Here is a 23,219-nt window from a genome sequence, read left to right on the forward strand (position 1 = left end):
GGAACTAAGGTCACACTTACTCATGTCTACAGTACTCATTTACATAACTTTATTTGAGACATAACACTCTCGGTGTTGAGACTCGAGGTGCTCAGCGCCCTCTCGAATGCACTTTCTCCACTTCGGGCGGTCTTTGGCCAGGGTCTCCCAGGTGTCGGTGAGGATGTCGCACTTTATCAGGGAGGCTTTGAGGGTGTCCTTGTAACGTTTCCTCTGCCCACCTTTGGCTCATTTGCCGTGAAGGAGCTCCAAGTAGAGCACTTGCTTTGGGAGTCCCGTGTCTGGCATGTGAACTATGTGGCCTGCCCAGCAGAGCTGATCGACTGTGGTCAGTGCTTCAATGCTGGGGATGTTGGCCTGATTGAGGACACTAATGTTGGTGCATCTGTCCTCCCACTGTTTGGTCCAACAGTGTGACCTAAACATTTTTTTTAATTAACTACAAAATAACCATGAACATAGTGCATTTATCAGCGGTGCGATGAAAGTGAACGGTAATTGGCACAGTATTGAAAACTAAATGGAGAAAAGGTTATTATAGAAAGGATTCCTACCTCCAGGAAAAGTCTAAGATTGGGCGGATCAGTTGTCAGATGGAATTTAACGTGAGGAAGCACAAGATAAGACATCTCAGGGAGAAAGAATAGTGGAAAGGACAAAGACATTAAGCGGTAACATTTCAAAAGGAGTAGCTGAGCAGAGAGTTAGGGGTTCAGATAAGGAAATCTTTAAAAGTGGAAGGGCAAGTTGCTAATGGTATGAAAAATTATGCATTCGCAATCCCAAAATAGAGTATAAAAGCAAAGAGATAATGTTAAACTTATACAAACGATTGGTTCGGTCGCTGTTAGAAAATGGTGTCCGGTTTTGGGTGCCTTATTTTCGGAAGGATGTGGAGGCCATGGAGATGGTGCAGAGGGTAATCATGGACAAGAGGCCTTAGTCCTGAGGAGCGTTTAGAGAAACTGATTATCTGTTCACTTTAAGCCAAGAGGTTAAGAGGAGATGTCTGATAAAGACGTTCAAAATCCTGAAAAGGTTTTGTTGAAATAAATAGAAAAAAATGACTTCTGCCGGTCAGTCAGCAACTAGAGGGCATCAATGTAGGACCATTGCCAGAGGAGAGGTGTGGAGAACATTTTTTTTAATGCAGAGGTTGTTAGGACTTGGAATGGCCTACCAGAAACAGTGGTGGAAGCAAAATCCAGAATAGCTTTCAAAGGGGAAGCAGGTAAATATTTAAAAAGAGCATTCAAAACAGTACAGGGAGAGGAAAGGGAAAGGGGAATATGGCCTCCATTGTGCTGTAAAATTATATGATTCTGTATACACATTTCTAATTTTCCCATAGCACAAGCAACAAATACCGCACAATATGTTCGGTGTTGCATAGCTGGAAATTACCTTGATTTCCCTCAAGATTTCACAAAATGTTGTCGAGTCTTGGCAGATGTCCTCAAACACATCACTATAAACCTGAAGACGTCTCAAGTTTTGTCCAGGGAGATGGTCTATCTTCATCAGCTCCTACATTTGTAATGTAAGGAGGGAAGTCAATTAGATCCGCCATAAGAGAAACTAGGACACTTACTAGGCACAGGAGTTTAAACACTTAAATCACTGGAATAAACTTTGACAAATATGACACAAATAAATTTTAAATATACAGCTGGCTTTTAGGCTGTTGAAGGAAATAATTTAAGCAACTAGAAGTGAGAGCATAGACAAAAATACATTACATTTATTTTCTAATGGGAGCAAAGGAAGGTGAGTGCGTTACATCTCAAAACAAATTTGCTAAGAGACAGGAATGCGGGAAATTACATTCTTCAACATTCAGGCTACCTCCTGATATATACGGACTCACCATCTTTGCTTTGACCTTAGTGCCTTAAAAAAATTCTTCTTACGTGGTCAGATGATCCTCTCCATTCTTCCAGAGTTGTGCCCTTTGCCCTTTTTCTCTGCCCCCCTCCCCACCCCCATCGGCAGCTGATCTCTGTTATCTGCCACACCAGAAACTCAAATTGCAATTGATTGGTTCATTGGCCTGAAAGTTGCGGTCGGAGGCTTGCCACGGGCGTACGCCTCCGACTCGCAAGAAAACTCTGTATTTACCCGGTGTCTCCGGAGCTTTGGACTCTGGGTCACTGAAAAAGGGGCAATTTTCCCCCCAAGTGTACAAGCTCAATTTTAAAAGCCAGCAAAGAACAACTAAAAAGATAATAGAGGGGGAAGATAGATTATGAAATTAAACTAGCACGAAATATAAAAACAGGTAGTAAGTGTTTCTACAGGTACATAAAAATGAAAAGAGTGGCTAAAGTAAATGTTGGTCCCTTATAGGATGAGACTGGGAAATTCATAATGCGGAACAGGGAAATGGCAGAGACTTTGAACAAATATTTTGTATCGGTCTTCATGGTAGAAGACACTAAAAACATCCCAATAGTGGATAATCAAGGGGCTAAAGGGGGGGAGGAACTAAAAACAATCACTAAAGAAGTAGTACTCGTAAAATAATGGGATTAAAGGCGGACAAGTCCCTTGGTCCTGATGGTTTGCATCCTAGGATCTTAAAAGAAATGACTGCAGAAATAGTGGATGCATTGGTTGTAATCTACCAAAATTCCCTGGACTCTGGGGAGGTCCCAGCGGATTGGAAAACCGCAAATGTAACGCCCCTTTTTTAAAAAGGAGGCAGACAAAAAACAGGAAACTATGGACCAGTTAACCTAACATCTGTCGTTGGGAAAATGCTGGAGTCCATTATTAAGGAAGCAGTAGCAAGACATTTGGAAAAGCATGATTCAATCAAGCAGAGTCAGCATGGTTTTATGAAAAGGAAATCATGTTTGACAAATTTTCTGGAGTTCTTTGAGGATGTAACGAGTAGGGTGGATAAGGGGGAACCAGTGGATGTGGTGTATTTGGATTTCCAGAAGGAATTCGATGAGGTGCCACATAAAAGGTTACTACACAAGATAAAAGTTCACGGGGTTGGGGTCAATATATTAGCATGGATAGAGGATTGGTTAACTAACTGAAAACAGAGAGTTGGGATAAATGGGTCATTTTCTGGTTGGCAAACAGTGACTAGTGGGGTGCCGCAGGGATCAGTGCTGGGGCCTCAACTATTTACAATCTATATTAATGATTTGGATGAAGGGACCGAGTGTAATGTAGTCAAGTTTGCTGATGATACAAAGATGGGTAGGAAAGCAAATTGTGAGGAGGACACAAAAAATCTGAAAAGGGATATAGACAGGCTAAGTGAGTGGGCAAAAATTTGGCAGATGGAATATAATGTGGGAAAATGTGGTGCTATCCACTTTGGCAGAAAAAATAGAAAAGCAAATTATAATTTGAATGAAGAAAAATTGCAAAGTGCTGCATTACAAAGGGACCTGGTAGTCCTTGTGCATGAAACACAAAAAGTTAGTATGCAGGTACAGCAAGTAATTAGGAAGGCAAATGGAATGTTGGCCTTTATTGCAAGGGGGATAGAGTATAAAAGCAGAGAAGTCCTGCTAGAACTGTACAGGGTATTGGTGAGGTCACACCTAGAGTACTGCGTTCAGTTTTGGTCTCCGTATTTAAGGAAGGATATACTTGCTTTGGAGGCTGTTCAGAGAAGGTTCACTAGGTTGATTCTGGAGATGAGGGGGTTGACTTATGAAGATGGGTTGAGTAGGTTGGGCCTATACTCATTGGAGTTCAGAAGAATGAGAGGTGATCTTATCGAAACATATAAGATAATGAGGGGGCTCGACAAGGTGGATGAAGAGAGGATATTTCCACTCATAGGGGAAACTAAAAATAGGGGACAGTCTCAGAATAAGGGGCCGCACATTTAAAACTGAGATGAGGAGGAATTTCTTCTTTCAGAGGGTTGTAAATCTGTGGAATTCTCTGCCCCAGAGAGCTGTGGAGGCTGGGTCATTGACTATATTTAAGGCGGTGATAGACAGTTTTTTGAGTGATAAGGGAGTAAAGGGTTATGGGGAGTGGGCAGGGAAGTGGAGCTGAGTCCATGATCAGATCAGCCATGATCTTATTGAATGGCGGAGCAAGCTCGAGGGGCCAGCTGGCCAACTCCTGCTCCTATTTCTTATGTTCTTATTCTCCGCAAGATCCTGCAAATCCCTTGGGAGGACAGACGCACCAACGTTAGCGTCGTCAATCTGGCTAACATCCCCAGCATTGAAACACTGATCACACTTGACCAGCCCCATTGGGCGGGCCACATTGTTCGCATGCCTCCCAAAGCAAGCACTCTACTCAGAACTCCTTCACGGCAAGCGAGCCCAAGGTGGGCAGAGGAAACGTTTCAAGGACAACCTCAAAGCCTCCTTGATAAAATGCAACATCCCCACCGACACCTGGGAGGCCCTGGCCAAAGACCACCCTAGGTGGAGGAAGTGCATCCGGGAGGGCGCTGAGGACCTCGAGTCTCTTCGCCGAGAACATGCAGAAAACAGGCGCAGGTAGCGGAAGGAGTGTGCGGCAAATCTGTCCCACCCACCCTTTCCCTCAATGACTGTCTGTTCCACCTGTGACAGAGACTGTGGTTCTCATATTGGATTGTACAGGCACCTAAGAACTCACTTTGAGAGTGGAAGCAAGTCTTCCTCTATTTCGAGGGACTGCCTATGATGATGATGATTCCTCTCAGCACTAACCGACCCTACCTAGTTGGAGCATGCCAAGGCTAAGTTTAAAGAATAGGTCAAAAAGTTAGTAATGGCAACGTTACTGCTATCGACAAGTCTCCACCTTGATGCCGTACAACAGCAAATGAAAATATTTTCACCACCGGCGCCACATTAGAATTTCATTCTGTTAGTATGCATCCGCCAGTGAGATTGCACCGTATCTTCAGAAGCTGTCTGCCCAGATTCTCTCTGACTTTGCAGAGGATTCCAGGTTGCTACTAGTTCTGCCCACCTGCATCTAGTGGGAACGACAGTGAGAGATCATCCCAAGCTGTCCTATTTCATTAAGGCCATTATTAACTTACATTCTTCAGGTTGTTCGTATTTCGAGGACATGAATTTGCTTTGGAGCAAACTAAAGACACATCTTTTGAATCTATGGGTCCCTTAAGTCTTTCAGACTCATTTATTAATAGATTTGCTGGCATAGATTTTCCAATGGATTCATTTTATACTATTTGTATCTGTGGATATTGAATTAATAAGGAAGAATATTTGATTAGGTATCTCTGCTGCAGGTATCCTAATTCGCACCAAGTCCCGTTCACCCATTCCCCCTGTACACACTGACCGACATTGGCTCCCGATCTGGCAACGGCTCGATTTTAAAATTCTCTTCTTGTGTTCAAATCCCTCCATGGCCTCGCTCCTCCCTATCTCTGCAACCTCCTCCATCCCTACAACTCTTCGAGATCTCTGCACTACACCAATTCTGGCCTCTTGCGCATCCCAGATTTTCACCGGCCTACCATCGGTGGCCGTGCCTTCTGTTGTCTGGGCCCTAAGCTCCGGAACTTCCTCCCTAAACCTCTCCGCCTCTCTACCTCTCTCCTCCTTTAAGAAGCTCCTTAAAACCTACCTTTCTAGTTATGTGGCTTGGTGTCAAGTTTTGTTTGGTATTAGTCCTGTGAAGCGCCTTGGGACATTTTACTACATTAAAGGTGCTATTTAAATGCAGGTTGTTGTTATTGCAGGTGTAGGTGTCCTCATTATTTGAAGCAAGTTGAGCGCCCACATATCAAACTCACTCCTAGCCATCTCTTGTTTGTCGTTCTACTTTGATCTGGTTTGGAGGAAGATAATCTTCTGGGGTTTTGTTTCAATTAGCTTCAGTGCTCTTACTGCTACTTGAACCAAATCACAACCCAGATGAGGCTTTCTATACAACAGCACTGAGGAAGACCAGGAAAACACATCAGTTGCAAAATATTTAAGGGGAAAGTGTATCCACTTATTTTTTTTCAACCCCTTTGGATAATGGCAATAATGTTGATGTATGTGATGGTTGGATTTTTTTCAAAGTCGGGACAGCCCATATCTGAGCCCATAACATTCCAAACGGTGACTAAAAAATGAAGCTGTACCCGCCCCCCCTGCCAGCAGGTAGCACTCTCACTCTCGCCTGTGAGTCAGAAGGTTGTGGGTTCAAGTCCCACTCTAGGGACTTGAGCGCATAAATCCAGGCTGACACTCCAGTGCAGCGCTGAGGGAGTGCTGCACTGTCGGAGGTGCCGTCTTTCTGATGAGACATTAAACCGAGGTCCCGTCTGACCTCTCAAGTGGATATAAAAGATCCTATGGCACTATGTCGAAGAAGAGCAGGGGAGTTATCCCCGGTGTCCTGGCCAATATTTATCCCTCAATCAACATAATAAAAAAACAGATTATCTGGTTATTTTCACATTGTTGTTTGTGGGAGCTTGCTGTGCATGAATTGGCTGCCGTGTTTCCCACATTACAACAGTGACTACACTTCAGAAGCACTTCATTGGCTGTAAAGCGCTTTGAGATGTGCGGTAATCGTGAAAGGCGCGATATAAATCCAAGTCTGTCTTTATTTAAAGGAAAATGGAATTCTACAGGTAAGTACGATCACTGAGAGGTACTTACCCATCGAATATCCACAACCCCCAATACAATTTTGTTTTCTCTTTCCCCCTCCACCACCATTTTGATTTTCAGTTGCATCTTTAGTCACCTCAACACACCGAAAAAAATGCTACTGCCCCTTACATGAGATAGCTTCCACTCATATTTCGCTACTGTTTTGTAACCAGACATCATGCCCCTTTTGAGAAGGTCTTGCTTCATCAGGATTGTTTTCTCGAATTCGAGTAGCTTACTGAATTGGTCCTTCCTAGTCAGCCCAGCCAAGGAGGACTCAACAAACTGGTTCTGGCCGGTGGGAGATCTTTCACACTTCTGGAGTTGAGGCTTCACGAGCATGAAAGTAGATAGGTCCAATTCCTCTTTTATGAAGCGAGCCTGTGGCGTTTGTGCCTGGGTATATGGGGTTACCGGGCATGCCTCGGCCTGTGTATTCATCGAGTTATCTGGGGTAACCTGAGAAGTTCCAGGAGTTCTTTGATTAAGAGCGTTGAGGTCAGGGCTGTGAGCTGCCGGCAATGTTGGCACCATACTCGTCATCAGGCTGAAGTCTACTAATGCAGCAGCCATTTTCTTTACTTTGATGTCAGTTGACTGTTGGACAGACACGCCACATTTCTCTTTCTTAAAAGGAGTGGGCTTTTTTGCATTCCGCCATGACACTGAACCTTCCTGCTGCTTTGATATTTTATGCAGGTTGCTGTGGTTTAAGTGTCCAAAGCTATAAGCAAGAATGTCGGCCTTCTGGGCCTTTTCCAACCCTTGGAGAAGCTGTCGGAGTGTTTTTTTCTCGTCACAATACTCGTTACATTTGTTCTTCGTGGAGTTCATTATTCCAGCGAAGCAAGGCCTGAAAAATTTAGAAACAAAATAAATTATTACCCTGATGTGGAACCTGTATGGGCTGGATTTTGTCGCCCGTTTTCACCCCGGAGAGGCGGTAACGGTGGCGGAGAGTATTTCCGGGCGGGGAACCAGCTTCCAGCGCCCTGCCAGGACATTCGATGCCAGGGTTGCGGGGCACGTAGTAGTACCGCCCGGGAGAGGCGAGCCAGTGTGCAACAGCGGTTCGAAATTTGATTCGCGCCCGATCCGCAGCATGCTCCAGTGGGACCGCCTGTAAAAGTGGTGGGACCGAGCTGTACCGGCCGCAGTGAGGGAAGGAACGTTTACCTGAGATAAGTGCGATTGTTTTGGTATTGTTTTATTTTTGCGATTCGTGTCGCTGTGTTGGCAGTAAAGAATTGGGAATATTTTTTTTTCCCCGGGGAAGCCTCTCTTCGGGCGCTCCGAGGCCGGCCTAGCGCCCTGAGAGAGGTGTCCCGTAGCTCTCCGCCCCACACTCAGGGCCCAGCTGGTGAATTTTGCAGCTGGAAACACAAATCAGTTCCCGGAGCAAAATTTACCGCTCCGCCCGGGTTAACGCCTCAACAGAGACGCGCCATTTAATAAGATCATGGCTGATCCGATCATGGACTCAGCTCCACTTCCCCACCCGCTCCCCATAACCCCTTATCCCCTTATCGTTTAAGAAACTGTCTATTTCTGTCTTAAATTTATTCAATGTCCCGGCTTCCACAGCTCTCTGAGGCAGCGAAGTCCACAGATTTACAACCCTCTGAGAGAAGAAATTTCTCGACAGTGCTATCAAGCGGCACTTACTCACCAATAACCTGCTCACTGATGCTCAGTTTGAGTTCCGTCAGGACCAATCGGCTGCAGACCTCATTACAGCCTTGGTCCAAACATGGGCTAAAGAGCTGAATTCCAGAGGTGAGGTGAGAGTGACTGCCCTCGACATCAAGGAATCCCAGTAAAATTGAAGTCAATGGGAATCAGGGGGAAAGCTCTCCACTGGCTGGAGTCATACCCAGCACAAAGGAAGATGGTTGTGGTTGTTGGAGGTCAATCATCACAGCCCCAGGACATCATTGCAGGAGTTCCTCAGGGCTGTGTCCTAGGCCCAACTATCTTCAGCTGTTTCATCAATGACCGTCCCTCCATCATAAGGTCAGAAGTGGGTATGGTCGCTGATGACTGCACAGTGTTCAGTTCCATTCGCAACTCCTCAGATAATGGAGCAGTCTATGCCCAGATGCAGCAAGACCTGGACGACATTCAGGCTTGGGCTGATGTGTGTCGCGAATGTTACTTGCCACTTAAGTGCCAGGCAATGACTATCTCCAAAAAGCGAGAGTCTAATTACCGCCCCTTGAAATTCAACGGCATTACCATCGCCGAATCCCCTGCCATCAACATCCTGGGGGTCACCATTGACCAGACATTTAACTGGACCAGTCACATAAATACTGTGGCTACAAGAGCAGGTCAGAGGCTGGGTGCTCTGCGGCGAGTGACTCCCCAAAGCCTTTCTATCACCTATAAGGCACAAGTCAGGAGTGTGATGGAATACTCTCCACTTGTCTGGATGAGCACAGTTCCAACAACACTCAAGAAGCTCGACACCATCCAGGACAAAGCAGCCCGCTTGATTGACATCCCATGCACCACCTTTACATTCACTCACTCCACCACTGGCACACCGTGGCTGCAGTGTGTACCATCTACAAGATGCACTGCAGCAACACGCCAAGGCTTCTTTGGCAGCACCTCGCAAACTCGCAACCTCTACCACCTCGAAGGACAAGGGCAGCAGGTGCCTGCGAACACCACCAACTCCAGACTACCCTCCAATTCACACACCATCCTGACTTGGAAATATATCAGCCGTTCCTTCATCGTCGCTGGTTCAAAATCCTGGATCTCCCTCCCCAACTGCACTGTGGAAGTACCTTCACCACACGGACTGCAGCGGTTCAAGAAGACGACTCACCACCACCTTCTCAAGGGCAATTAGGGATGGGCAATAAATGCCGGCCTTGCCAGCGATGCACAGATCTGAAATAAATTTTTTAAAAAGGACCGAGGCTCTGGTCATAGGTCAGTTCTACATTGTGACTGTCTCAACTCAGCTGGATACAGAATTATAACCTCTTGTGCCTTCAGCACCCAATTGCTGCAAGAATCATTTCCCCAATGCTCCATTCATATTTCCACTATCTCATATTGTGATAGTTCAAAAATATATTTGCAATATAGAAACATTAGGAACAGGAGGAGGCTATTCAGCCCCTTAAACCTGCATTTAATTTGGATCATGGCTGATTTGCACCCCAATTCCATTTACGCGCCTTTGTTCCCTTAGTACCCATACCAAACAAAAAGGGCGAGAAATTAATTGTTGCCCAGGAATGGGTGGTATAAGTAGAAAAGTTGGAGATTTGCGCCAGGTGCTAATGCTTTAGACTGCACACAAAATTCATGCTCACTGCTCAAAAGAATGATTGGAGTCCTAATTCAAGACCAAAAGCCCAAATTCATTGGTGCTGCACTCAAAGTGTGGACCAGTATCAGGTGCATTCTAATCGCAAGTCATGATCGCCATGGGCTTTTTCCAGTTCCTAAAGGGGAGGCTCAATAATGCTGCACAACCTCATTCTCAGCATTGCTAGCTGTGCAGCTGCCTCAGTAAGCAGCAGCGGCTCACGGACGAGGACGAGGATGAGGATGAGGACTGAAGCCGCTGTATTCCTGGCAGACCCACGTCCCAGGGAGAGAGCCCGCAGATTCTGCGATCGAGCATTGGAGGCATTGGTGTTCGGTGTGGAGAGACGGAGGGCGGTGCTCTACTCGACAAGTGGCAGGAGGCCCTCGACGCAAGTCTTCCGTACTATGTGGAGGGAGGTAGCGTAGCACATCTCGGGCAGCACTGTGGTCCCCAGGACCCACACATTGCAGGAAGAAACTTAATGACCTCACTCGGGGGGTCCTCACACACTGCCCAATGCACCACACCCCTAGCACTCACCCACCAACAATCTCTACCTCGCAACAGTCAAACTCATATCTCACACCTTGCACACAATGACAGCTATCAACTATGGCAGGCACATCACCCAAACACTCACTCCACACTCACTCACACACTTTCCTTTCTCTTGCAGGCCAAGGTGGCTCACAACAGGAGGGAGCAGGAGAGCACAGGTGGGGGACAGGCTGACACCCAACCACTGCCTGCGCTGGAGTATCAAGTTCTGCAGATTATTGGGCGCCAGGAGGTGGGTGCCGTGGCCACTGGTGACATTGACCCCCTTGGGGACAGCAACGGTATGTTCATTCCTACTCCTTCTCACAGTCCACTTTCCCCTCACCCCACAAGCGCTTTGCACTTTCCAGCTAATCATGCTGTACGCATGCATTTCTCCCTTGCTGGCCCCCTCCCCTCACATTAACCCGAATTTTGTGCCTTTATGCTTTGTCCCTGGGGTACTGTAGAGAGGGAGGCGGGGGAAGAGGAGGAGGAAGAATGCACCATGTCACTGTAGGTCTCACCCACAGGCACCAGCTTAGAACTTGGCACTACGCGTTCTTTAGAGGCTAGTATGGTAGAGGGATCTACACAGAGTGCGGAACCAGGGATGAGTGGGCTGTAGCAAGGCCGGGAGGAAAGGACAGCGAGGGGGCCAGCTCCCCGGAGGGTAAGTTCGTGCACAAATTCTGCTGCACAGGACTCCGATGAGGAGCTCGATGGGGAGGTGTTTAGAAGAAGGGTGATGGGCACGCACAGGAGATGATGGGTGCAAAGAAACATAGAAAATGGGTGCAGGAGCAGGCCATTCGGCCCTTCGAGCCTGCACCGCCATTCAATATGATCATGGCTGATCATGCAACTTCAGTACCCCACTCACGCTTTCTTGCCATACCACCTGATCCCCTTAGCCGTAAGAGCCACATCTAACTCCCTCTTGAATATATCCAACGAACTGGACTCCACAACTTTCTGTGGTAGAGAATTCCACAGGTTCACCACTCTCTGGGTGAAGAAGTTTCTCCTCATCTTGGTCCTATATGGCTTACCCCTTATCGTTAGACTGTGACGCCTGGTTCTGGACTTCCCCAACATCGGGAACATTCTTCCTGCATCTAATCTCTCCAGTCCCGTCATAATTTTATATGTTTCTATGAGATCCCCTCTCATTCATCTAAATTCCAGTGAGTATAAGCCTAGCCGATCCAGTCTTTCTTCATATGTCAGTCCTGCCATCTCGGGTCTGATGAACCTTCGCTGCATTTCCTCAATAGCAAGCACATTCTTCCTCAGATTAGGAGACCAAAACTGCACACAATACTCAAGGGTGTTGTCTCACCAAGGCCCGGTACAACTGAAGTAAGACCTCCCTGCTCCTATATCCAAATCATCTCACTATGAAGGCCAACACGCCATTTGCCGCCTTCACTGCCTGCTGTACCTGCATGCTAACTTTCAATGATTGATGTACCATGACACCCAGGTCTTGTTGCACCTCCCCTTTTCCTAATCTGTCACCATTCAGATAATAATCTTCCTTCCTTTTTTTGCCACCAAAGTGAATAACCTCACATTTATCCACATTATACTGCATCTGTCATGCATTTGCCCATTCACCTAACCTGTCCAAGTCACCCTGCAGCCTCTTGGCATTCTCCTCACAGCTCACACTGCAACCCAGCTTAGTGTCATCTGCAAACTTGGAGATATTACATTCAATTGCTTCATCTAAATCAGTAATGTAATTGTAAATAGCTGGGGTCCCAGCAATGAACCTTGCGGCACCCCACTAGTCACTGCCTGCCATTCTGAAAAGGACCCGTTTATTCCCACTCTTTGCTTCCTGTCTGTCAACCAGTTCTCTATCCATGTCAATACATTACCCCCCAATACCAGGTGCCTTGATTTTGCACACTAATCTCTTGTGTGGGACCTTGTCAAAAGCCTTTTGAAAGTCCAAATACACCACATCCACTGGTTCTCCCTTATCCACGCTACTAGTTACATCCTCAAAAATCTCTAGAAAATTTGTCAAGCATGATTTCCCTTTCATAAATCCATGCTGACTTGGACCGATCTTGTCACTGCTTTCCAAATGCGCTGCTATTACATCTTTAATCATTGATTCCAGCATTTTCCCCACTACTGATGTCAGGCTAACCGGTCTATAATTCCCTGTTTTCTCTCTCCCTCCCTTTTTTAAAAAGTGGTGTTACATTAGCTACCCTCCAATCCATAGGAATTGATCTAGAGTCCATGGAATTTTGGAAAATGATCACCAATGCATCTACTATTTCCAGGGCCACTTTCTTAAGTACTCTGGGATACAGACTATCAGGCCCTGGGGATTTATCGGCCTTCAGTCCCATCAGTTTCCCTAACACCATTTCCTGACTAATAAGGATTTCTCTCGGTTCCTCCTTCCCACTAGACCACTAGGCCCTCGGTCCCCTTGTATTTTCGGGAGGTTATTTGTGTCTTCCTTAGTGAAGGCAGAATCAAAGTATTTGTTCATTTGGTCTGCCATTTCCTTGTTCCGCATTATAAATTCACCTGATTCTGACTGCAGGGGGCCTACATTCATCTTCATTAATCTTTTTCTCTTCACATATCTATAGAAGCTTTTGCAGTCAGTTTTTATGTTCCTGCAAGCTTACACTCATACCCTTAGCCCTCCTCTGCTGAATTCTAAATTTCTCCCAGTCCTCAGGTTTGCTGCTTTTTCTGGCTAATTTATATGCCTCTTCCTTGGATATAACACTATTCCTAATTTCCCTTGATAGCCAAGTTTGAGCCACCTTCCCCATTTTATTTTTACGCCACACAGGGATGTACAATAGTAGTAATTCATCCATGTGATCTTTAAATGTCTGCCATTGCCTATCCACCGTCAACCCTTTAAGTATCATTCGCCAGTCTATCCTAGCCAATTCATGTCTCATACCATCGAAGTTTCCTTTCCTTAAGTTCAGGACCCTAGTCTCTGAATTAACTGTGTCGCTCTCCATCTTAATGAAGAATTCTACCATATTATGGTCACTCTTCCCCAAGGGGCCACGCACGACCAGATTGCTAATTAATCCTCTCTCGTTACACAAGACCCAGTCTAGGATGGCCTGCTCTCGAATTGGTTTCTCGACATATTGGTCTAAAAAACCATCCCTTATACACTCCAGGAAATCCTCCTCCACAGTATTGCTACCAGTTTGGTTAGCCCAATCAATATGTAGGTTAAAGTCACCCATGATAACTGCTGTACCCTTATTGCACGCAACCCTAATTTCCTGTTTGATGCCATCCCCAACCTCCCTACTACTGTTTGGTGGTCTGTACACAACCCCAACTAATGTTTTCTGCCCTTTGGTGTTTCGCAGCTCTACCCATACAGATTCCACATCATCCAAGCTAATGTCCTTCCTTACTATTGCGTTAACCTCCTCTTTAATCATTAACGCCAACCCACCTCCTTTTCCTTCCTGAATATTGAATACCCCTGGATGTTGAGTTCCCAGTATTGGTTACCCTGGAGCCATGTCTCCGTAATCCCAATTACTACATATCCGTTAACAGCTGTCTGCGCAGTTAAGTCGTCCACCTTATTATAAGTGCAGAGGGGAGTCATGAACCAGATGGAGAGCAAATAGCCGTTGTCTGTGAGCAGCCAGCCATGAGCTTGACATGGTGGTTGGAAGAGTCCTGGCACACAGGTCTGGCGCAGGATGAAGTCATTGGGCCTGCTGCCAAGATAGCGGGTATTAATATTGAGGATTCGGTGCGTGTAGTCACATACCAACTACACATTCAGTGAGTAGAAGCCTTTGCTGTTGCGGAACAGCTTAGGATTGTTATTCGGTGCCCACAAAGCCACATGGGTGCAGTCAATGGTGCCCTCCATCATGGGGATGCCCGCTATTCTGACAAAGCCACATGCACGCTCGTCCTGCTGGTGATGGGGAAGGAGGTGTAGTTCCTTCTCCTACTGTAGAGAGCCTCTGTGACCTCACGGATGCAGCAATGGACAGTGAGCTGCGAGATGTTAGCTATGTCTCCTGTTGCAGGATCGGCTGGTGAAGAAATTGAGGGCCATGGTGACCTTGACTGCCACTGGGACAGCCGTGGTTGCCCTGCTCTGAGGCTGGAGGTCTGGTTGCAGGAGGTGGCAGAGTCCTGTAACCACCTCCTTGGTGAACCGGAGCCTCCTAATACACTGCTCCTCGCTTAATTGGAGGGAGGGAGAAGTGCTCTCGGAATACCCTCTGAGAGTAAGGCCAACAGTTGAGAGCCCTGATGGCCCTCCTCCTCCCTCTGGCCACGTTCTAGTCTTTCTCACTGCCTCCAGCTCCCTCCACTGTCGATCCTGGAGGGCAAGGTCGACTGCCACTAATGTAACCAAGTGAAGCAGTTAGATTTCTGTAAGAATAAATGGAGCTACTTTTTCGTTGCCACAATACTCCTGATACTGTTACACCAGAAACTTTGGCCTGGATCTCTGACTTCGATATTGACATTTGATTTGTTTTGCTACCACCATGCAATAGGAATGAGACTGTTGCACTGTGAAACTGACAGGAAAGCATTGAAACGCCACGAAACTACAGCTGCGACTCATTACTGATGATCCCATTAAATAACGTTCCTGGAGCCGGCTTCCTGGTGCTACACATCGGGTCTCCCTGTCGGTAGTTCTTCCAAGATAGGTGGCAACAATCTACTTCGCAGTTCGAGCGGTCAGTGAGCATTGCACACTCCCTGACGTTGAGGCCCCTGGCGATAACTGTTAGCGGCAGCGCTGCGGAGACCGGGATTTGGTGTACGGCGCTGGATTTGCCTCGCCACGGCAATAATGCTCTAGCACCCAGTCAGCGCCATCTGCTGGTGCTAACGGGAGCCGCTTAGGTACCAAATTCCCTCCCCTCGCCCCCCCCCCCCCCCTTGTCTCTTAGTCTTGAAAGCTCCAATTGTCCCAGCATCCATAGCCTTTTGGGACAGAGTTCAAGATTTGCACTAACCTTTGTGAAGAAGAGCTGCCTTATTTCACTCCTGAACAGCCTAGCTTTAATCTTAAGGTTGATTCCCCCTCCAGAGGAAAGTCTCTAACCTATCGAATCCTTTTAAATGTTAAACACCTCGACCAGATCACCCCTCAATCTCCTATACTCAAGGGAATACAAGCCAGGTTTATGCAGCCTGTCCTCATAATTTATTTCTCTAAGCCTCCGAGTCATTCTGGTGAATCTGTACTGCACTCCCTCCAGGGCTGATAGATCCTTCTTGAGAAGTAGTGCAAAACTGCAGTCGAATTACATTCACTCTTACCTGCCCAATAAGGCGATTGACTGCTAATTCAGGGAGGGAGTAAACAGAGTCCTCTATTCTTTCTCACTGCTAAAGGCAAAGATGACTAGATTTTAGATTTACAATCTACAAAACTTAGACCTGCAACCAGCCAAAGAAAGCCTTTGCTTTCATGCTGCTGCTTTGACTGATCAGTTACAGCAACTTAAATCTTTATATAGTTTACCAGCGATTTTATGACAGTAATATTTTGCAATAAGGTCACACAATTCTATCCTGAAGTATGTATTGGAAACATATAGTGCTGCTTGGAATTTGAAGAAAAAAGTTGCCTCAACACACTGTTCTCCACATTCAGGATGTCATCTCAGCATTTAAAAGGCAGGAAATGTGGAAATATTATATTTCGTTAGGTCACCTTGGTCTAGGCACTTCCTAGTGCTGCTTTAAGTAGCGGGGAAAAGAAAGGACTTGCATTTATATAGCGTCTTTCACAACCTCAAGTCGTCCCAAAGCACTTTACAGCCAATCAAGTACTTTTGGAGTGTAGTCACTGTTGTAATGTAGGAAACCCGGCGGCCAATTTGTGCACAGCAAGCTCCCACACACAGCACTGTGATCATGACCATCGAATCATAGAATGATACAGCACAGAAGGAGCCATTCGGCCCATCGTGTCTGTGTCGGCTCTGTGAAAGTACGATCCAATTAGACCCACTCCCCCTGCTCTTTCCCCATAGCCCTGCTAATTATTCCCATTCAAATATTTATCCAATTGCCTTTAGAAAGTTACTATTGAATCAGCTTCCATCACTCATTCAGGCCGTGCAATCCAGATCACAACATCTCGCTGTGAAAACACTTCTCCTCATGTCACCTCTGGATCTTTTGCCAATGACCTTAAATTTGTGACCTCTGGTTACCGATTCTTCTGCCACTGGAACTAGCTTCTACTTATTTACTCGATCAAAACCCTACATGAATTTGAACACCTATGTTAAATTTCCCCAGGGGAGTGGGACTAATTCAATAGCTCCTTCAAAGAGACGGCATAGGCACGAAGGGCCAAATGGCGGCCTCCTGTGATTACTGTGCAATAAAATGATATACGGGGCTGGATTTTCGGTTGCCTGACACGGCCAGAGGGGGCGTTAATGGGAGCGTTGAGCTTAGCGACCGGGAGCGCAGCGTTTAGCTCCCCGACCAAAAATACATTAGAGGCTCCCAGGGGCAGCAAACCAGTAGCGCTTGGCTGCTGCCGATCAGTGCGAGCCTGATGTCAGTCCTGGTGCAACGCCCACGCTCGCTCCCCGGTCGGTAAATTTGCTGCAGCCGCCAAGAACGTCCGGAAAATCAGTGGGTCCAGGCTTGGAGTTGTTAACTGTTGGCTACTTAAAGGGATGAGGAAGTGCTTCCCTCGGAGGTCATGGTCAGTGCAAGGTTTACACAGCACGGTGCGTGAGCCTTCCAGTTTGCAACGGCAGACACACAACAGTCCAGGTTGAAAACAAGTGATTGTGAAAACTTTAATGGGTGTATTACTATGCCTCGCCTGTAAGAATCGGATTTTCCCGAGATCTGACTCAGAGTTCCGCGCATGCGCAATGAGTCCGCCAAATTTACCGACCGAACTTTAGTTATTGCCCGCACAGCTCTGGTGTGCAACGGTTGATTTATCGCCCCTGTCCGCTCTTTGACCGATTCTGATGCATTTCTGGGCGCTAAAAGTACCGCTCCGCTTGGATTAATGCCCAAAATGAGGTGTGACTGAATTTCCACCCCGTGGTCTTGTACATACATTTTTGCATGTGGCAAAGCAACTTGCCATTTTTGTTGACAAAAAATAGGGAAAACCTCTCCTTCGTTTTCCTCACCTAGGTTGAATACAAACTTCCATAAAACACCAGGTCAACTTTGCTACTTTTAAGGGCCGTTTACTGATGATTTCTTGCAATATGAATGATCTGCTGTGAAAAAGTGAATGGTGCATGTCCGAAGTCATCTGCAGACTGGCAGTGTGTCCTTCAGGTGGGGATACAAGAAGTTCACTCTTGCTTCTGTCTCACTACCCAACCTGGAGACGGGAAAACACTGCAGAGTTGGTAATCCACTGCATATCTACCAATCCCATTCACTGGGTTCACATGGGGGATGGAGGGTGTTAACCACTGAACTCCCCCATAATGTCCCCCTAATTCCCCTCAGTGCGCATGAACTCAAATATCACGAGCGAGTACGTTGTAAATCTGAGTCCCCTCTCGAAAACAGCCCCTCGTGCAAATTCGAGCTGGAAATGTTGGCGATTTGTGCAAAAAGCAGACAGCTGGCAACTTACTCAACACCATTTTTTAAAACATTATTTAGATAAATCTTGCTTTTTTTTTTATAACTAAACAATAAAAGATCAATACTGACCCCAACACTGACCCCTGACCCTGCTGGAGTCCATTATTAAGGAAGCAGTAGCGGGACATTTGGAAAAGCATGATTCAATCAAGCAGAGTCAGCATGGTTTTATGAAAGGAAAATCATGTTTGACAAATTTGCTGAAGTTCTTTGAGGATGCAATGAGCAGGGTGGATAAGGGGGAATCAGTGGATGTGGTGTATTTGGATTTCCAGAAGGCATTCGATAAGGTGCCACATAAAAGATTACTGCACAAGATAAAAGTTCACGGGGTTGGGGTCAATATATTAGCATGGATAGAGGATTGGCTAACTAACAGAAAATAGAGAGTCGGGATAAATGGGTCATTGTCCGGTTGGCAATCAGTAACTAGTGAGGTACCGCAAGGATCAGTGCTGGGACCTGAACTATTTACAATCTATAGTATTGACTTGGATCAAGGGATCGAGTGCAATGTAGCCAAGTTTGCTGATGATACAAAGATGGGTGGGAGAGCAAATTGTGAGGACACAAGAAATCTGCAAAGGGATATAGCCTGGCTAAGTGAATGGGCAAAAATTTGGCAGATGGCATATAATATGGGAAAATGTGAGGTTATCCACTTTGGCAGAAAAAATTGAAAAGCAAATTATAATTTAAATGGAGAAAAATTGCAAAGTGCTGCAGTACAGAGGGACCTGGGGGTCCTTGTGCATGAAACACAAAAAGTTAGTATGCAGGTACAGTAAGTAATTAGGAAGGCCAATGGAATGTTGGCCTTTATTGCAAGAGGGATGGAGTATACAAGTAGAGAAGTCCTGCTACAACTGTACAGGGTATTGGTGAGGCCACACCTAGAGTACTGCGTACAGTTTTGGTCTCCGTATTTAAGGACGGATATACTTGCATTGGAGGCTGTTCAGAGAAGGTTCTCTAGGGTGATTCTGGAGATGAGGGGGTTGACTTATGAATGTAGGTTGAATAGGTTGGGCCTGTACTCATTGGAGTTCAGAAGAATGAGAGGTGAACTTATTGAAACATGTAAGATAATGAGGGGGCTCGACAAGGTGGATGCAGAGAATATTTCCACTCATAGGGGAAACTAAAACTAGGGGACAAAGTCTCAGAATAAGGGGCCGCCCATTTAAAACTGAGATGAGGAAGAATTTCTTCCTTCAGAGGGTTGTAAATCTATGGAATACTCTGCCCCAGAGAGCTGTTGAGACTGGGTCATTGAATATATTTAAGGCAGAGATAGACAGATTTTTGAGCGATAAGGGAATAAAGGATTATGGGAGCAGGCAGGGCAGTGGATCAGAGTCCATGATCAGATCAGCCATGAGCTTATTGAATAGTGGAGCAGGCTCCAGGGGTCAAATGGCCGACTCCTGCTCCTCTTTCTTATAACCCAACACTGACACCAACACTGACCCCAACATACACTGATCCCTAACAGCAACAATGACCTGTGACCCAACAATGAATTTGTAATACAGATTGAGGATGAGGAAGTTGTGTCAGAAACGAGCGTACTATGCTTAAACAAATGGGACTACAGTGAGATGAGGGCAGAGTTGGCTAAAGTAGACTGGAAACAAGGACTAAACGGTGGCACAATTGAGGAACAGTGGAGGACTTTTAAGGAGCTCTTTCATCGTGCGCAACAAAAATATATTCCAGTGAAAAAGAAGGGCGGCAAGAGAAGGGATAACCAGCCGTGGATAACCAAGGAAATAAAGGAAAGTATCAAATCAAAGACCAATGCGTATAAGGTGGCCAAGGTTAGTGGGAAACTAGAGGATTGGGAAAATTTTAAGCAACAGCAAAGAATGACTAAAAAAGCAATAAAGAAAGGGAAGATAGATTACGAAGGTAAACTTGCGCAAAACATAAAAACAGATAGTAAAAGCTTTTACAGATATATAAAACGGAAAAGAGTGACTAAAGTAAATGTTGGTCCCTTAGAAGATGAAAAGGGGGATTTAATAATGGGAAATGTGGAAATGGCTGAGACCTTAAACAATTATTTTGCTTCCGTCTTCACAGTGGAAGACACAAAAACCATGCCAAAATTTGCAGGCCACAGGAATGTGGGAAGGGAGGAACTTGAGACAATCACTATCACTAGGGGGGGTAGTGCTGGACAGGCTAATGGGACTGAAGGTAGACAAGTCCCCTGGTCCTGATGAAATGCATCCCAGGGTATTAAAAGAGATGGCGGAAGTTATAGCAGATGCATTCGTTATAATCTACCAAAATTCTCTGGACTCTGGGGAGGTACCAGCGGATTGGAAAGCAGCTAATGTAACGCCTCTGTTTAAAAAAGGGGGCAGGCAAAAGGCAGGTAACTATAGGCCGGTTAGTTTAACATCTGTAGTGGGGAAAATGCTTGAAACTATCATTAAGGAAGAAATCACGGGACATCCAGATAGGAATAGTGCAATCAAGCAGACGCAGCATGGATTCATGAAAGGGAAATCATGTTTAACTAACTTACTGGAATTCTTTGAGGATATAACGAGCATGGTGGATAGAGGTGTACCGATGGATGTGGTGTATTTAGATTTCCAAAAGGCATTCGATAAGGTGCCACACAAAAGGTTACTGCAGAAGATAAAGGTACGCGGAGTCAGAGGAAATGTATTAGCATGGATAGAGAATTGGCTGGCGAACAGAAAGCAGAGAGTCGGGATAAATGGGTCCTTTTCCAGTTGGAAATCAGTGGTTAGTGGTGTGCCACAGGGATCAGTGCTGGGACCACAACTGTTTACAATATACATAGATGACCTAGAAGAAGGGACAGAGTGTAGTGCAACAAAATTTGCAGATGACGCTAAGATTAGTGGGAAAGCGGGTTGTGTAGAGGACTCAGAGAGGCTGCAAGGAGATTTGGATAGGTTAAGCGAATGGGCTAAGGTTTGGCAGATGGAATACAATGTCGGAAAGTGTGAGGTCATCCACCTTGGGAAAAAAAACAGGAAAAGGGAATATTATTTGAATGGGGAGAAATTACAACATGCTGTGGTGCAGAGGGACCTGGGGGTCCTTGTGCATGAAACTCTTTTGGGAGAGGGACCTGGGGGTCCTTGTGCATGAATCCCAAAAGGTTAGTTTGCAGGTGCAACAGGTAATCAGGAAGGCGAATGGAATATTGGCCTTCATTGCGAGAGGGATGGAGTACAAAAGCAGGGAGGTCTTGCTGCAACTGTATAAGATATTGGTAAGGCTGCACCTGGAGTACTGCGTGCAGTTTTGGTCACTTTACTTAAGGAAGGATATACTAGCTTTGGAAAGGGTACAGAGACGATTCACTAGGCTGATTCCAGAAATAAGGGGGTTACCTTATGATGATAGATTGAGTAGACTGGGTCTTTACTCGTTGAAGTTCAGAAGGATGAGGGTGATATAGAAACATTTAAAATCATGAAAGGGATAGACAAGATAGAGGCAGAGAGGTTGTTTCCATTGGTAGGGGAGACTAGAACTAGGGGGCACAGCCTCAAAATACGGAGGAGCCAATTTAAAACCGAGTTGAGAAAGAATTTCTTCTCCCAGAGGGTTGTGAACCTGTGGAATTCTCTGCCCAAGGAAGCAGTTGAGGCTAGCTCATTGAATGTATTCAAGTCAAAGATAGATAGATTTTTAACCAATAAGGGAATTAAGGGTTACGGGGAGAGGGCGGGTAAGTGGAGCTGAGTCCACGACCAGATCAGCCATGATCTTATTGAATGGCGGAGCAGGCTCGAGGGGCTAGATGGCCTACTCCTGTTCCTAATTCTTATGTTCTTATGACCCCAACACTGATCCTTGGCCCCAACACTGCACGCAAACACCATCACTGACCCCTGACTCCAGCACTGACCCCACAATGACCCTCCACTGACCCCACAGTGACCCTAAACCCCAACACTGACCCCAAACCACAACACTGACCCCAGTGACCACAGACCCTACACTGACCGCAAACCCCAGTGACCCGACACTGAACCCAAACCCCAACACTGACCCCAAACACCCACACTAATCCCAGTGACCCTACACTGACCCCAAACACTAACACTGACCCGACACTGACCCAAACCCCCACACTGACCCCAGTGACCCTACACTGACCCAAAACCGACCCCAAACCCCAACACTGACCCCACAGTGACCCGACATGACCCCAATCCCCAACACTGACCCCACAGTGTTCCTCTACTGACCCCAAACCCCAACACTGACCCCACAGTGACTCTACACTGACCCTAAACCCCAACCCCAGTGTCTCTACACTGACCCCACATAGAAACATAGAAAATAGGTGCAGGAGTAGGACATTCGGCCCTTCGAGCATGCACCACCATTCAATACGATCATGGCTGCTCAGTACCCCTTTCCTGCTTTCGCTCCATAACCCTTGATCCCTTTAGCCATAAGGGCCATATCTAACTCCCTCTTGAATATATCCAATGAACTGGCATCAACAACTCTCTGCGGCAGGGAATTCCACAGGTTAACAACTCTGAGTGAAGACGTTTCTCCTCATCTCAGTCCTAAATGACCTACCCCTTATCCTAAGACTGTGTCCCCTGGTTCTCGACTTCCCCAACATTGGGAACATTCATCCCGCATCTAACTTGTCCAGTCCCGTCAGAATCTTATATGTTTCTATGAGATCCCCTCTCATCCTTCTAAACTCTAGTGTATAAAGGCCCAGTTGATCCAGTCTCTCCTCATATGTCAGTCCAGCCGTCCCGGGAATAAGTCTGGTGGACCTTCGCTGCACTCTCTCAATAGCAAGAATGTACTTCCTCAGATTAGGAGACCAAAACTGAACACAATATTCCAGGTGAGGCCTCGCCAAGGCCCTATACAACTGCAGTGAGACCTCCCTGTTCCTATACCCAAATCCGCTCGCTATGAAAGCCAACATTCCATTTGTCGCCTTCACCGCCTGCTGTACCTGCATGCCAACTTTCAATGACAGATGAAGCATGATACCAGGTCTCGTTACACCTCCCCTTTTCCTAATCTGCCGCCATTCAGTTAATATTCTGCCTTCGTGTTTTTGTCCTCAAAGTGGATAA

The 23,219-nt window shown here is 46.2% G+C and overlaps 1 protein-coding gene across 1 annotated transcript in view; it reads right to left on the bottom strand.

The window, feature by feature from the left end:
• Positions 1-23,219, bottom strand: part of LOC139250660 (uncharacterized protein C6orf118-like) — a 122,527-nt gene that overhangs the window by 94,283 nt on the left and 5,025 nt on the right. The window contains exons 2-3 of the mRNA XM_070873032.1: positions 6,729-7,452; positions 1,405-1,527 (exon numbers count right to left, since the gene is read on the bottom strand). Coding sequence (XP_070729133.1) covers positions 1,405-1,527; positions 6,729-7,433 — 828 coding nt within the window. The 5' untranslated portion in view covers positions 7,434-7,452. The remainder of the gene's footprint in view (positions 1-1,404; positions 1,528-6,728; positions 7,453-23,219) is intronic.

The sequence above is a fragment of the Pristiophorus japonicus genome, unplaced genomic scaffold, assembly GCF_044704955.1.
Source record: "Pristiophorus japonicus isolate sPriJap1 unplaced genomic scaffold, sPriJap1.hap1 HAP1_SCAFFOLD_405, whole genome shotgun sequence".
In the NCBI taxonomy this organism is placed as follows: domain Eukaryota; kingdom Metazoa; phylum Chordata; class Chondrichthyes; family Pristiophoridae; genus Pristiophorus; species Pristiophorus japonicus.